Source organism: Sinocyclocheilus rhinocerous, unplaced genomic scaffold, assembly GCF_001515625.1.
Source record: "Sinocyclocheilus rhinocerous isolate Xijiao unplaced genomic scaffold, SAMN03320098_v1.1 scaffold297, whole genome shotgun sequence".
NCBI classification, from domain to species: Eukaryota; Metazoa; Chordata; class Actinopteri; order Cypriniformes; family Cyprinidae; genus Sinocyclocheilus; species Sinocyclocheilus rhinocerous.
The window spans coordinates 612,494-629,200 of record NW_015649240.1 but is presented as its reverse complement, the minus strand read 5'-3'; the positions used below and the strand labels follow the sequence as shown (position 1 = coordinate 629,200).

General features: G+C 34.8%; 1 protein-coding gene and 1 non-coding gene across 2 annotated transcripts in view; both read left to right on the top strand.

Annotated features, from left to right (window-relative positions):
• The window catches only part of LOC107710475 (AP-1 complex-associated regulatory protein-like), a 9,818-nt gene extending 4,729 nt beyond the window's left edge, over window positions 1–5,089 (top strand). The window contains exons 7-10 of the mRNA XM_016515249.1: window positions 722–792; window positions 3,207–3,280; window positions 3,407–3,514; window positions 4,538–5,089. Coding sequence (XP_016370735.1) covers window positions 722–792; window positions 3,207–3,280; window positions 3,407–3,514; window positions 4,538–4,809 — 525 coding nt within the window. The 3' untranslated portion in view covers window positions 4,810–5,089. The remainder of the gene's footprint in view (window positions 1–721; window positions 793–3,206; window positions 3,281–3,406; window positions 3,515–4,537) is intronic.
• Window positions 5,090–13,637: 8,548 nt separating this feature from the next.
• Window positions 13,638–13,719, top strand: trnas-cga (transfer RNA serine (anticodon CGA)). Its single transcript has one exon. It is a non-coding gene; the product is annotated as a tRNA-Ser (tRNA).
• The last annotated feature ends 2,988 nt before the right edge of the window (window positions 13,720–16,707 follow it).

Sequence of the window (16,707 nt, the reverse complement as noted above, 5' to 3'; positions counted from 1 at the left end):
GCTGCTTCAACACTAACTGCGGTTACTGAAACCACGCCTTCTTTCTTTGCGTGCACATTTGGGCGGCATTATGCTAATATTTCCACATAGTGACGTAGACATGTGGGGGCGTGTTTAAACGGGGCGTTTTAGGAGGGCGTGGACGAGTCTTAACTTTTATAAAGAATATCTCTTTGGCTTTGAGGCTTTAGTCTTTGCAACTTTAGGGATCTTATCTATTCACGAACAGCTTGTAACACTCCAAAGAGAAAGGAAAACTTCAAATCGCATCATATGACCCCTTTAACGTTGGTCCATCGTCAAATGTTAATTAATGGCTTGTGAATAAACTCAGCACTTAATGCAGATAAAACTAAAATTAACTTGCTTCCATGAAAACCTCCACCTAAAACTAACTATCCTAAACAACATGTCTCTTATTTCCTCCTGTTTTATTAGCATTTTTCTTCTTAATTTGCCCTCATGTCCTGTGTTCATTTTTATTTCCTGTTATTTTGCTTTCTACCATGATCTGTGTGTTTGGTCATCTGCTAATATTACATGTGGTGTCCGTTTCCCAGTAGGGCATTCAACTTTGGCACAAACAGTTAGAAATAATTGTAGCAATGCAAGTTGTTGTTGTTTTTTTTGTTTTTTTTTAAATCAGAGTGATACCGTAGCACTTGGTGAAATATTAGTGGAAGTGAGTCAGTCGTCATTCTTGAAATGTAGTTTTTTCCAGGGGAAGCAGCAGCAGCCGCAGAGGACCAAACCCAGATCAGACCCAGAGAGCAATGACCCTCAGCACAAAACGTAAGTTCATTCTGCTCTGAAATTAATGTAAACAATAATCACTGACCCCAAAAAGTTTTTGAACACTTAAGTCACACTTAAAAATGTGTATGTGCCATTGGATTAGAAGCAAAATATTAAGGTGTTATGTGCAAACACATGTAGTTATACTTATCTTCAGAAATAACATCCTTTTATTTGAGCTATTTTTCCATAAATTTTTTCCAGTTGGTTGAAGGTGGTTTAGTGTGTGACCCGAGTTCTTAAGGTGTCCAAGCAGTATAGTTAATAGTATATATTAACATTCTTATTATATTTGTTATATTTATTATAGCACTTTTTGAATAGTAGTATATTATGAACGTGATTTTTCTGACAAAAATTGTGGTTGTCTTTAAAAAACTAATAATAAATCCAGTTTTGCTATGCTTGTTTGTAGGGCTGCACAATTTTTTGTGCCAATTTTTTGTGATTATATATCAATATGGCTATGAAATACCGTATTGTCCCGAATATAAGACGATATTTTTTTCTTGGAAATACATCTGAAAAAACGTGGTCGTCTAATATTCAGGGTCTTGACTTTGACATGTCAATAATACACCCACAACACTAGGTGGTGCCAAATACGCATAAAACGAGTGTGCCATGAAATATGTAATGTGATGCGTGTTGTAAAGATCGCAAGTAAAAACAAAAGAAAAATAAAACCTTACAGCTGCATGAGTCGTGACTGTCACGTTAGCCTGATGGGACCAAACTCCCTTTGTGATTTTAAAACGTAAGACAGAACCCAGATTTGAAGACTACAGTAAGATTTAACTTCTACTGTTAATAAGATTTTGGTAGGCTACTATTAGATGGATAGCCTAAATGTCCTAATTCAGATGGGCTACATGTTTTTTTTTTTTTTTATGGTATATCAAAAAGTGTATATTTTTTAAATGTGATTGTTGGTACATTTGACCAGTTTTTACCATACTTTCAAAACAAAAATTAAAATAGGAAAAATATGCAATATGAAAATAATTGAAGACAAAATGTGTTTTACTGAGAAAAAACAAGATTTGGTTTTTAAAAAGCCTTATTCCAAAAGGTACATCTGGAAAAAGGGGGGGGTCGTCTTATAATCAGGGTCGTCTTATATTCGGGACAATACGGTAACTATCCGCTTCGATAACTTTGCGCTCTTCATGTAGATGAGAAAACTTTTTCAGTTTTGCAGTTTCTCGCATGGCTAACTGTGCAATGCACCCTGCTGGTCGGTCACCGATGTTATGCGACTCACAAGACAAAAAACACGAAAACACCTTTCTGTCGGGAGAGAGAGAAGCCGCAGCGTGTGAACGCGCCGCCATCTTGTTTTAAAAAAAAATAAAAATAAAAAAAATCTTATATTCATCGTCTTATAATCGGGCCAATACGGTAATAGTAATAAGTAATTATAGTAGTTATTATTATTATTATTATTATTATTATTCATATTATTATTACTACTACTACTATTTAATATAAAAATGACTAAATAAAAAAATACTCTTGTAATATTTCACTGTATTTAGACAAATAATAAAATAATAATAATTTAACTTTTATTAAATCGCAGTCTTTGTGATTTGATAATCACACTAAGCCATATTGTGACTTCAGTTCTACTTCGATTAATAATGCAGCACTTGCATACTGTATATATTTTTTATATGTATCATTTTGTATTGCATAGTTCAAAACTTATTTTTTACTAGTTTCATTAAAGTAGAGTTTCCCAAACTGGGGTTCGTGAGGGATCTGCAGGGAGGTTGTGAGTTTATGAAAAGCTGATAAGATGTTAAATAAAAATAAAAAATAAAAAAAATCAAATAACAATCAAAACCCTTACTGAAAAAAAAGATGAAATATTAAGTTGTTTACCTTCATGTCATGTTACCATTAAAGGGGTTATATGATGCGATTTCAATTTTTCCTTTCTCTTTGGAGTGTTACAAGCTCTTGGTGCATAAAGAAGATCTGTAAAGTTGCAAAGACTAAAGTCTCAAATCCAAAGAGATATTCTTTATAAAAGTTCAGAGTCATCGATGCATTTCAAAAAGGCGGGGCATAGAGTAGAAACAATAATGTACAGTATGTGGAAAATAATGTGTTTTTTTAACTTTAAACCGCATAAACACATTTCATTACACCAAATACACAAAATAATGTTCTTTTTAGCAGCATCATATGACCCCTTTAACCAACACCAGAGAATCGTGCACATTTTATGTTGAAGGGGTTCAGCTCACAAAAAAAGTGTTAATGTGTACTAGTGGTTCTACAGTTTTACTGTAGTAAGAGGTTCACAAGGCTGTCATGCTGTCCACAATCTCTCTAAATGCAGCTATGGTGATAACGGCAGTGTTTTGCAGACGGCTAATGTAACTGTGTGTGTGTTTCTGCAGCAAAGTGTCAGATGCAGAGTTCGAGGTGTACCTGCAGAGTGTGAAGGCTCAATCTGAAGTCTTTCGCAGTAACAGTGAGTTCCCATTAACACATTTCAATTACAATAGTACAGAATACTATTATGATGAAATGTTTATAATGAAAACATTTTAATCTCTAAATACTAAAATCTTTTCTTTTTTTCTTTCTGTATGTTAAGGACTCAGCTCTGAGACGAATGTAGTGACCCCAAACACAGAGAGCAGCTGGGACTTCACCAGTAAGACTGACGCCACCTCACTGGACCTGGAGTGGGAGGATGAGGAGGGTGAGTGAATTCACTGAACCTCCAGAACACATGCTTCCTGCATTCAGTAATCATTTATTATACAAATTATACTGAAGTCAAGTCACAACATGCCAGTTAAAGTTGGCCTTTAAATGCCACATCCAAGTCAGGTCTGGCAAGACATTTGTTTTCAGCATTTCAGTAACACAGTAACCATTGAAAAAAATGTTTTTATTACTTGGAATAAAACAAACATTGTTACTTGGATTAAATTAAACATAAATTTTTCATAACATGAAGTACTAAAATAACTAAAACTAAATAAGCTAAAACTAATAAATAACAATAAAAACGATATATGTTTAAAGACAAATAATAAAAATGACAAGAAGACAACCAAATTAATACAATTTAATAACTAAAATTAAAGTGAAAACAATATCTAAAAATAATATATAATTAAAAATATGAACAAAATCTATAATAGTATATCAGTGATGCTGAAAAAACAGGTTCATGCAAATTGTAACATTTATTAATAAACTTACAAAATCAGCATTTATGTCTTATAACATCAATGCAATGTGAACAAACAAGGAAAATTTTACCTCAACAAATCTTAACAAACATTAATAAATTTTGTAAAAATATATTGCTCATTGTTAGTTCATGTTATCTACTGTATTAAATATTACAAATGAGACATTATTGTGAAGATTTCAGAAGTTCTCAGACATTTTTGTACATAAAAACGTTGTAGTTTTTGTAGAGCAGTTTTATCGCCGTTTTATTATATAAAACAATAATATTCTAAAATATTATTACAATTTAAAATAACTATTTTCTATTGTAATATATTTTAAAGTGTAATTTATTCCTGTGAAGCAAAGCTGAATTTTTTTGCATCATCACTCCAAGTGTCACATGCCCCTTCAGAAATCATTCTAATATGTAATTCATAATTGTCAAATTTATTTAAACTTTTGACCAGTAGTGAATTAACAGAGCAAATGCATTTAACATAATTCATAATTCAATGAATTGATATGTGGCATTATACAGGAATGAACCGGATGGGTCCTGCATGGGAGCGTTCCAAAACAGAGGAGGACATTTTACGGGCGGCACTTCGTCCCGGCGGGAAACAGCTGGACAGTGGCCCCACCTCTGAGGACTCCAACGCTTTGGAGTGGGAGAACGACTTTGTAAGCGCACATCCCGAGGACAGCGGTGACCATGCCGACGAGGATTTTGAGGGATTTGTTAATCCAGTACTGGACACGCCCACTGAGGAGGCGGGGCATAAGGCGAGCTCTGACGAACAAGAGAGATAGTCTACAGCAAAAGACAGTGAGACTACAGCAACTTCAAATGCCTCATTCAGATTCAGTGTGATATGATTGCAGACGGTCCCTTTAACCTAATAGAACCGTAACCTAATAAACTAAACCCATAATTCTCCGTGTAGGAGAAAATACAAGGAACAGAAATGCTTCATATGATTTCTGCTTTGTCATTATTGGGTGAATATCATGAAAATATGAGTCATGATCTATCCCGAAAAAATATATATATATATATATATATATATATATATATATATATACACACACACACACAAACATGCATATATACATACTTTTTTACATCGACATTCTCATTACTGCAATGTCAATGTTTTATTTTGAGATTAATAATTCGCATTTTGAATATTTTTTACCGTCATACTCTTTCTACTTTCTACTTCTACTGTATTGCAATATAAATAGTGTAATACAAGGCATTCTTACTTGTAAATTGGCAAAAAATCAGTACAATAAATTTAAGCATGATATTTCTCAATATAAAGGGATAGTTCACCCAAAAATGAAAATTGTCATCATTTACTGACCCTCATTATGTAGCAAACCTGTATGAGTTTCTTCTGTTCAACAGAAGAAAAAAAAAAAAGGATATTTTGAAGAATGTTGGTAACCAGTCAGTTGCTGGTAGCCATTCACTTCCAGTGTTTCTTACAGGGTTGGAACGACATGAGGGTGAACTATCCCTTTAAATATGGCACCTTTCTTTGCATTATGGTAATGAGAACTGGGTGGGAAATTAGCTCAGTGGTCACAGCAAAAAAATAACTAAATAAATAAATAAAAAAAACACTTCAATCTTAATGGGACTAACAAAAGGCTTCATTTTCTTTATGCAAAATCTAATTTATTTTGGGATGAAATATAACCTGGTCATGTTCCTGATAGATTTCATGAGATTCACTCCATTAGGTCACAGATTCATTAGGATTTGCGTTCCACAGATTAATTTTCTCCTGGTTTGAATTATTAGATGCATCTGTAATTTATTTATATTAATTTCCGATTGGTAACTGGGTTTTTAAATTAACTCTGGAAATGTTTTAATACTTCATCTGATAAAAATGTTTTAGTTCAGCCTTGTTTCAGAAGTTTTCATTGGAGAACTGAATCAAGTGCAATTTTAGAAGATGAGGGAAGTTTCTCGAAATCCACTGATGTTTTCCAGACCCATCATAAGTTTTTATTTGTATGTTTATTGTGATAAGTCATATCAGTCAGACCATCTCTCATTTAACGTGTGTGACTGTCAGGGAATGAGACAATTGACAGTTTTAAGGAAAATACTTTTTTTTCTCTAAAAATGTATTGCCTCAAGGAAAAAAATGTATTGGAACACAAGTTAAGTTCCATAAGTGCTTTTAGATCGGTCACTGTTTGTCTGCCTGTATGAGTCTGGGTCCAAGGGTTTGTGGTGGACACTTCTTGGAAACAGCTAGTGAAAACAGCCTGTTTTTCACATCGCAACTGCATTTTTGGACAAAATGGATCATAGAGAGGGAAAATACTTGTGGTGAAACACAAATCTTTATATGCTACCTCTGGTTTTGACAATCTGGATGTTTCTGAATGAATTCATGTCTGTATATGTCTAGAAATGATCAGTGATTTGATTTACGCATCCTCCTAATGTTTCAGGAACATGTCCAGGTTGTATTTAAAAAAAATATATGTTTTATATTTTGCATAAAGAAAATTAAGCTTTTTTTTTTGTTGCATTGTTTGACATTATTTTTTATGAAAATTAAGCACATTTTGACCACAAATAATCATTACTGTATTACCAAAACATCTCATTCTCTTTCATGTGAAAAAAAAAAGTCACAGACCATTTTTTTCATTGATTATTTTTGACAATTAAGCACATTTTGAAAGTCACCTGTTCTTATTACTGTATTACCGAAACATCTGATTTTCTTTCCTTTAATGTGAAATAATAACAATCTTACTTATAATGGTTTCTCACATATAGTCACGATGGTCCTACAATTATGTGTATATTTTCTTCATGGTTTGATTATTATTACTACTACTTCTACTACTACATTTGATTTAGGGGTGAAATATGACCTGGACATGAAATCAAAGACGGATATATATATATATATATATATAATATTTCTTTTTTTTTTTATTTTGGGGTTAAATATGAGCCGGACATGTTTTTGTGATTTTCACCCAACAAGCTTAATTAAATGCAAGCTTAAGGCTTAAATTTGATTTGTTAGAATGAAACAGCGGTCAGGAATTGCTTTTACGTCAGTCTCTGGATGCTCATAAAATTGACTCATCTGCATCTTGTTTCTTCTGTCTGCCATAATGAACAACCTCTTCAACTGACCTCCATATTTCCCTCAAATTGGAGTGAATTCTACCTAATGCTTTTAAATGAAGGCTGATCTGTATATAATGGATTGTATAGCAGACACTAAAGACCTTTAAGAACAGTGGAGACTCTGGAGGTTTGTATAGTAGTGTTGTATAGAACATCAGTGCACAAGAGCTTCTGTACAGCACAATCATGTCACGTTATTTTCTTATTCTACCAGCACACCTTAAAAGAGACGTATTTATGTCATCTGAATGTAAATTATGTGTGATTTAATGCAGGGTTTGATTTATTTGTTCTTTTTTTCCCTGTCTTTTGAGTTTGTTGACCACATACCTTGTCCTGTTTGAAGAGTTTGGGAGCACATATGCAAAGATACATGAATGTTTGTCCACTAGTCGGAGTTAGACAGGCCCATGTGATTGTAAATATCATGTATAGCTATTGTGTGCAATGATGACATTTGTTTTTGGTGGCAGATCTAAATTACTGCAGGGTCAGCAGCTTTAACCGATTCCCAAATGGAAATTTGGGACTATTGGTACTATTACCTGGCCTTTTTTTTTTTTTGCTGTTGTATTATATCAAGTGTGTATGTTGTGTGAATGAACTATTAATGGATGTTCTAAATTTAAGGAAAATAACAAGGATTAAGCCAATGCTGAACATTCCAAGAAAGGGCCAGGAACTTTTCCAAAGTGTTTCCCAACTCTTCAACAGAGCTGTGTTGAACAATTTTATTTTCTGAGTGTTTGTGAAGAACCTGTCATATTTCAGATAAACAATGTAACTACAGTTTTCATAATTCAAATCTACATTACGAAAGACCTTGGGTTAGATCTGACTAATAATAAACAAATAATGTCACTATACCTTGTCTGCGTTTCTGAGGGAAATTTTTTTTGATGTAATATGCTGGTCTGTTTAGTTTGGGTATACAGACAGTATTCTTTTCTCTCAGTTTTCTTCAGTGGTTAAAAATGGTAATTCAATTTCCTTTTAATCTCACTCCTTTTCTGTTTATATCTACACTGGTTATATTTGGCTTTCTTTAGGCTTAATTTCAGGCTCTAGTGGGTATGTTGACATAACACGTTTGACAAACTAGTTTTCTTCCAGTTATTTATTTTTATTTTATTTTATTTTTTGCATATTATATCCATTTAATCTCATTGCTTTGCCCTGCAAACAAAATTTCACATGCCAGGTATTGTATTATACTTTTTTTTCTCTCTCTCTCATATTGCATCAAGTGGGGCACACACTATAAAATAATCCGGCTGATTTTCGGTCGGATTCTCCTCTTCCGACAATCCTAGGTAAAGTCCTGATTAACTTGATATTTCTACAGATTATATTATCAGATTTTGGGTGAACTATCTCTTTCAATGGGGCATATTATTTTTGCCACCATTGTTTATTCTAAAGTCACGTTTGACCGCATGAGATTTCCTGTGTTCACAGTCATGAGTCGGGTTGTGTATGAATGGAATCAGTTAGTGTGTGGCGTGCTATCTTGGTTACATCGTGGCACTCCACACACTATAGGAACAAAACTGTTAAATCGATTATTAAATTATTATTTTTTTTTAATCGTTATGTGTGTGGTCTCTCACATTGTGAAAATCAGATAAGATTTTAAAAATATTTTAGTGTGAGCCAGCCTTTAGTTATTGGTGAGACTAGGGATGGTTGTAACAGTTTTGACATTACCATCTTGGAGTTCTTTTAAGCCAGTGCATTTAAAATGTGATACAAACTAGTTACAAGTGTCTGCTATTATGTGACGCAGCTGTTATATTTTCAGCCCAAACAGAAAATCCATGGTTTAGTTTCAAACATGAGGAGTTAAATGTTACAATTCACCCCAGAGTCCGATTTAGTTGTAACAGGTGAAATGTAACATTATGAAATAAAGATTGACAAAAAAATGGATTTTGACTTTTTCAACATAATTTGTGTGTGTGTGTGTGTGTGTGTGTGTGTGTAAGCATGTTTCTGTCAGTAATCGTAATTGGCCATAATAAAGTGAAGTTGATCACTTGAACATTGTTTCTGTTTGTGTGAGCATGTATGTTCCTGTCAGTTACTGTATTCAAAATGCTGAGGGACATCACTTAGTTTGTCTTTCTCTTCTAAGACTTAGCCATACTGAAATTCAAAGAAAACATACTAATACAACTTAAAATAGCTTGGGGTAGGTTGCTAAAAGTTTCATTGATGTTACAGCTAACCCCGAGTCTTGTTGTTAAAACTAACCCAGCGTCTTGTAGCCATGAACTAGCTCATCTTATAGCTAACAACCAAAACATTAGCACTAATAACTTGCATTAAAAAATATCTACACATACACACAAAACATCATTTAACTTTGACGAGTTTAACTATAAAGCAGGCATTGCCATCACAAAAATAAATAAAGTAAAAAAGGTTACTGTCTTACATCAAAATTAGTTTTTCCCCTCTAAAATCTGCTGTGTCTTGCCCCAGGGATCTTCTTCATCATATGTGGAATAAGGACTAAACTAAGCATGAGTGAAGTGAATCAGGTGATTTGTAATTTGTCCCTGATTGGAGAAAATTGGAAGTGTTACAACTGACCCGTGTTACAACCATCCCCGGTCTCCCATGTGAGATTTCAACAAGAAAGTAAAACAGAGATGATGCTAAATTAACATTTGTTTCACATTTTTCAAAGTCCTGAAAAACTATTTTATTTCATGCCTATTCATTTTGCACTATAATTACGTTCTTGGCAGTAATATTTTTGATTGATCTCTGATTGATTTCTATCATAAAATGATAAATAGTAGATTTCATACTCAAGTCAAAATATCTGAAGTTCTGAACAGAGGCATTTATTTCTACAGTGAAGCCGCGACACTTACTGTAATGGCACAAATTTTCCTGAAGGTGGCGATGTAGTTTCACGAATCAAATCAACGACTCAAACACCTGCAGATCTCTGGACATCCCTTGTGTTATATATGGAATACAACTAACGAAAATAATAATAATGAATAATCAAATGATTTATTATATCATATATAGTTCGGTTAACCATAAAAACAATACTTTCTTATGCATTTAATTCAGATATGCTTCAATTTTAGTATCTATTATATCTTAGTGTAAATGAATCATAGGCAGTTTTTCTGCGGACTATTGAGGGTTCTCGTTGGAGGTCATAGAGTTTGCTCTTTTCTTACAAGCACAGTGATACAGGATTTTTTTGTCTCTTTCACAAGACCAAAGCATCAGCCCAGAGGAAAGAGCCTTGAGGTAAAAAAAAATAAATTGCTCTTTTTCTCTCCTGTCTGCAGCTCCAACAACACACGCTCAGAAGGGAAACCAAAATGAAGATATACGACACACACACACACACACACACACACACACACACAGAGGGAGAGAGAGAGAGACTGTCATTAACGCTCTTATTTGATCAATAGCGTCATTGTGGTCTAATGAAATTAAACCGACGTCAGTTACAGTAACAGATATTTTATGATCTGTTATTTATTTCATCTAAATTAAGGTGTACAGCCTCCCTTCCTAGTGCTTGAGGAGGGGAAATGTTCTGGTAGAGATAAAAATGTGTTATGCTTTTCTAATTTCCTGCTGTTGAAAATGACTAATGATTTAATAGTGGTGTGAAGAAACTAGGAACTTGAATGAAAGGCGTTCAGTTGCCTTGGCTGGTGACTTTTTGACATCTATCGTTGAAGACTTGTTAATAGTACAGTTCACTAAAAAATAAAAATTAATACAATATGTAATCACAATTTTGTCATTCTAAACACATAACCTTTTCTTCAGTCATCATGAATGATGTCAGAAGATATTTGGGAAAGATTTTCAACAAACAACCGAAATTTTAACTTACAAGCAGAACATGTTTGTTTTGCTGTTGTCTTAACTTCTCTTTCTCTTCTTCACTTTAGTTCTCTCATGTTAAGATTCCTGCTATTGTATTGGTATATCAGTGGTGTGCGGTGGTGTTCTGGAATGAATAGGCAAAGTCCTCAAATCTTTTTTTTTTTTTTCTTAAATAAAATGTAAATTCATGTCCCAGTCACATTTTCTTGGTTAAATAAGCACTACTTACATTATCAGAAGAAGAAGAAAACTATTCTATTTTTACATTAACAATGTAATCAATATTATATTTTAAGTTTGTGTTTTTAAGCATTTTACATTTATTCCAAAATAATAACTCAAGGCAGTATCAATTTAAACAATATTTTTTATTTGTGAACTTATGTTCAGCTATTCATGTTTTCATGCCATTTTAAGTCTTATTTTGACTTAAAAGTGGTTATATCTAAGTGTGTTTGCTGTTTACTTTTTTAAAATTGATCTTCCCATTATATTGTTCATTCAGACTGATTCACAAACGAGCACGACCACAAGAGGCGGGATTTCGTCAAGTCCACAAGACTGTAGGGTGTTCCTGTTCATAATTTTAGCTTTCAGAAGGGTGTTTGCGAGCGCCCCCCTTGCGGCCACTATGCACCCTCGATGTGCACTTCTGCCGAGCCCGCACTGAGGCGAGCTCCACAGCAGACTACCCGACTGTCAAAGTGGCAATACATCACCAAAGTGTGGACTCAGAGGAAGACCGCGAGAGTTTAGGGTGCGATTTGGGACAGGGCCATTCATTCTCAATTACCCCCCCAACAAACTCACGGCACGCTTTAGGGGGTCTGTTAAAACTCAATGGGCTCAAGGGAGGCGAGAGAGACGCGGACTACCGCTGTAAATTTACCTGCTGGTGTAGCTGTTGGACAGTGTTACTTTAGAAAAAAACGAGTGATTTATACACTTTGTAATGTTATATTTTGTAATATTGCCATTGTTTTATTTTTGTTTATTTTGAGGAGGCTCTGCCTCCCTTGCCTCCTCGGAGGAAACACCCCTGATATACTGTATATACATCAGCTAATTTTGGTAAATTGAAAATAAACATTCCCTTTTCTTGATCCTCCACTGAGATCTTTACTCAATTATGCAAGGAAAACTGAAAGCACTGACTGACCTCTCACAAAAAGGAGCTAGCTGAAATACAAAAGTGCACTTTGGAGACAAAGAAATCAATAAAGATGTTTTGATGGGTTTGTGTGAAGCTGATCTGCTCGGTGTGGCATACAAGTGGTTCATGTAAGATCTAAACAGACAGAAACACAAAGTCACAAGAAAAAAAAACATACAACATGCTGAACATGACATGCTGAAATTAATTCTACAGGAATCTGAGGGTGTTTAATAGCCAAATCATTAGATGTTCAAATCCTAATTTGGCGGTGAGAGGGGTTATTCTGGAAAAAAGAACTGACCTTTATTCAAGTTCTCTCAATCAACCTTTATCTCAAGTGTCACACATCTTAGTCTACCAAGGAACAACCTGAGAACTTAAATTTCCACCTTGTAATAACTACTAGCCCATTTCTTCTCAACTGTGAGCAGGATTCAATTTACCTCCTAATCCTAACTAAGAAAGTTTCGGTGTTTGGTATACAACAGCCCTTCCTTACTGTCTAGGTCATTTACTATGCAATATATAAGCCACATAATGCTAGCAGATCAGTGCGCTGGCCTATTATCAGCCAACTAACAATAGCAGTTATGGATTTTAAGATTAAGATCATATCTGTTTAATAGATAGCTTGGGGACACACATGAGATTTAGTCTAATGATAATAAAGATATATATATATTTCTTTTGGATTGTGTGTTTTTCTGTTTTTATGCACAATAACCGAGAGGGAGACACTACATACCCCCTGCGCGTCTGTTGACACGACACGCCGCAACAATCGACGCATCCAATTGAATGTCCCAAACCCATTTGTTCCATGGAAGCAGCTCCAGCCTGTAGAGTAGGCTACGTCAGAAATACAATGCAGCGTTACTTTGTTTTTAATGTAACGCGACGCTCACGTTCTGTGCAAACAGCAGTGTGCTAGAGATTCATAATTCATGGTTAATCCATTATTACTGAGTGACGGCTGGAATATTATCTGTTTATATGGGGGTTTTTAACGTAAGAGCAGCACGACCATTTGTAAACTTGAATTTGCAGAATCGGAAGTCTCATTCAAAGAAAACAGCTTATGTTGCAAACATGTATGCATGTATATGTATATAGGCTACTGTATGTATTTAACAAACAATCAATCAAAATAACATGTTTTTAACGGATCTCGTAGGGCTCGTGATTTCAGGTCCTATCTTGCCTCAGCTCTTTTTAAAGTTTAATCACTATTGATAATGAATTTAAGTTCCTATGAAAAAGAGCTGTTGAAGGTAAAAGGGTCTGTAGCCTAATGCTAGAGTAAAGGAGTGGTGTTTGGGCCTTTGGGTTTTTGCTGGTGTCTGTGAGCTTGTAATAACTAATATCCATTATAATGTAGTCAGAGGTTCTCGGCTTCATTCTCATTCACTCAGATGAGATTGAGGCTTTCATGGCGCAGCTGTGATGGCCGAGAGGTTAAGGCATTGGATTCGAAATCCAATGGGGTTTCCCTGCGCAGGTTCGAATCCTGCTCACAGCGACATTGGATTAATCGGCTCCCGATTATTTATGAATGCTTGTGCGCAGCGAGTAGGCAGAGCTCCACAGTGGTATGCGACGCATTCAGAGTGTTTTCACTGCAAATGTGGTGAGTAGGCTATCTCTGTATGTGATTTAAGTGATAGGACCACAAATGTTTTAGGCCTCATTTACTCATGTATTTAGCGCATATAATTTTGTATGTAGCCTATATGTTTGAATTGTTGCATGTGCAAAAAAAGTTATTTAATTTTTTCTTTTTTTTTTTTTACAAAAAAGTGATAAACATTTACATTTATATGCATTTAGCAGACACCATATTTTCCGCAATATTTTACATTTAAATAAGCTTATTTTTTCAAGCAATAATAATGATGGAAGAAAGAACACCTGTCTGAGAAAATAATTATAAGCATCCTTACATATTGACAGATGCATTTATGCACTGAATTCATCTAATTGACCATTTGCAAAGACCCATTAGTTACTGTTGCTATGTCCGACATCACATTTGCTCCGCAAAACATCGCGGAGCAAAGAGGAAACTGACAATGCGTTCAAGTCCACCAACGTTAATCTACTCCCCAGTCTGGTTTGTTTGTCGGACAAAATTGCAGATTCGGCGTTATGATTGGTCAGATCGCCTGTCAGTCAAACTACAGGCAAAGGGTCAATTGCTTTACCACATGCAGGCCACCTGCACTGGTTTAGCTTTGACCGAGAGCTTAGATTCAGTAGGAATGGCACTGGGAGTGTGTGTTGAGTGCACAGCATTATTCAAGAATGAAGAGAGTTCAAAGATGAGGGCCATGACATGGAAGCTAAATATAGAACAGACTGCTGAAAGTCAAGAGCCTTATTTTTACTCCCAGAGAGACAGGAGACAGACAGCTCTCTCTCTCTCAGGGTGTAAAGGTGAGAAAACAAGAGGAACATTCATCCTGCAGTACAGTCACCATGAGCATTAACAAGTATTTATATTTATGAAGTTCAAGGCAAATGCCATCAGCAGGTCGGATTCTCATTCTAGAGAACTTGTGGGATTTTCTGGCCTCAAAATCACAGTCCAGGCATTGTTAAATATTTCAGGGCAAACTCAATGCCTACATTAGCCTACATAAATTAAACAATATTATCAAGTAACAATCTTACAAATCAACAACAGCCCAGCAAATAAAATTATCACTCACCACTAAAAGGGCTTCTTCCTGCTCTTCTTATAATGCGCTAGAAGTTATAGACATTTAAAAAATGTAGGCTATAATTTTGTTTCTCTATTTAACAACATTAACTTACAATAGTGAAAGACATCTTCCCTCAGGTATTTGTATTTGTATTTATTAAGCACCGATAAACACAACAGCAGTTGACCATAGTGCTGTAAGAATAAAATAAAAACCAGTAAAAAGAATAATATCAGTAAACTCAAAAGATAATTGAACATACAAAGTTTAAAAAGCCAATAAGAAAACAAGATTTCAATTTAGTTTTAAACTCATAGACTGAATTTGAAGCTTTCACAGATAAAGGAAGGTTATTCCATAGCCTCGGTCCAACTATTGCAAATAGTAAAAGGTAGATAGTATGTTTTCTAGCTGGATGTTGTGATTACGATCAATAATCACGTCTTTGCATTCGCTCTGATTTGCTGATTTGCAGAAATCAAAACACGAATCCCGCTCGCTGTGAAGCGGGATCGACTAGGCGGCAGAGGATTCCGCTTGGTCTTAAAGGGGTCATATGATGCGATTTCAATTTTTCCTTTCTCTTTGAAGTGTTAAAAGCTCTTGGTGCATAAAGAAGATCTGTAAAGTTGCAAAGACTAAAGTCTCAAATCCAAAGAGATATTCTTTATAAAAGTTAAGAGTCAGCCAGGCCTACCTAAAACGGCTCGTTCTAACACGCCCCCACATATCTACCTCACTATTTCATTCGCCCACGCTGTCCTGAAAACCCCACACAACCCTATTCGTGCCTACTAGAAAAATTATCAGAGGCATTCTTATCTCTGCTCTGCTAACATCATGCAAAATATTATTTTTCTTACCATATATATATATATGTATATATATATACAGAGCTGGGTAGTAACTGATTCATATTCTGTTACACCAAATACACAAAATAATGATCTTTAAAATATCATCATATGACCCCTTTAAAGCCTTTCTGGAGCGGCTACGTTCGCAATTCAAACAATGCTTTGGAAAAATAATAATTTATTTGTTATTTGTATGGTCTTGGTGGTCATCAGTGTTGGGGGGTAACTAGTTACATGTAATGGAATTTAACGTAATTTAAATACAAAATAAAAGTAATTGTAATCAGTTACAGTTACGGAGAAAAAATGTGAAATTAAATTACAGTTACTTATTAAAATGTTAAGGATTACAAAGGGGGTTACATCTGCTTTTTTCACACACACTCCCACATACAGATTTAATTGATTTATTTCATAAATTGCAGTGACTGCTCTAAAATATGAAACACCAATGTTTCAGGAGTTTAGAACATGCTTATTCGATAACTCTTGTATTTCCTATATGGGTTTATGTATAGCTATGCTTCATTTTATTTAAAGATTAACTGTTCTTTTTCCCCCAAGGCATTGTTAGATTCCAGTGTTTACTGTCATAGCTATGTAAAGATTTGATTCCAAAAACAGTATCATAGCTAACAAAATATTTATTGTTATGATTTTAAATATGTATTTAATCTCAGAATGATCTCAAAGTAAGTCTGATTTTGTGGTGGCTGTGCTTCAAAGGGGACATTGATCTTCCACAAGTTGATTTGATTCTTTAGGGTATTCTTGAAATGGTCTCAGTGGTCGTGTAATCCTTGTCAAAAACAGCTCTGTTCACAGCGACTCGTTTCCGTGCATATCTCTTTACATGCTAATGAGCTCTGCTCACCCCGCCCCTCTCTTTTGTGGAAGAGCAAACGCGATTCGCAAATAATCATAAAAAATAAAAAGTGTGTTGACACC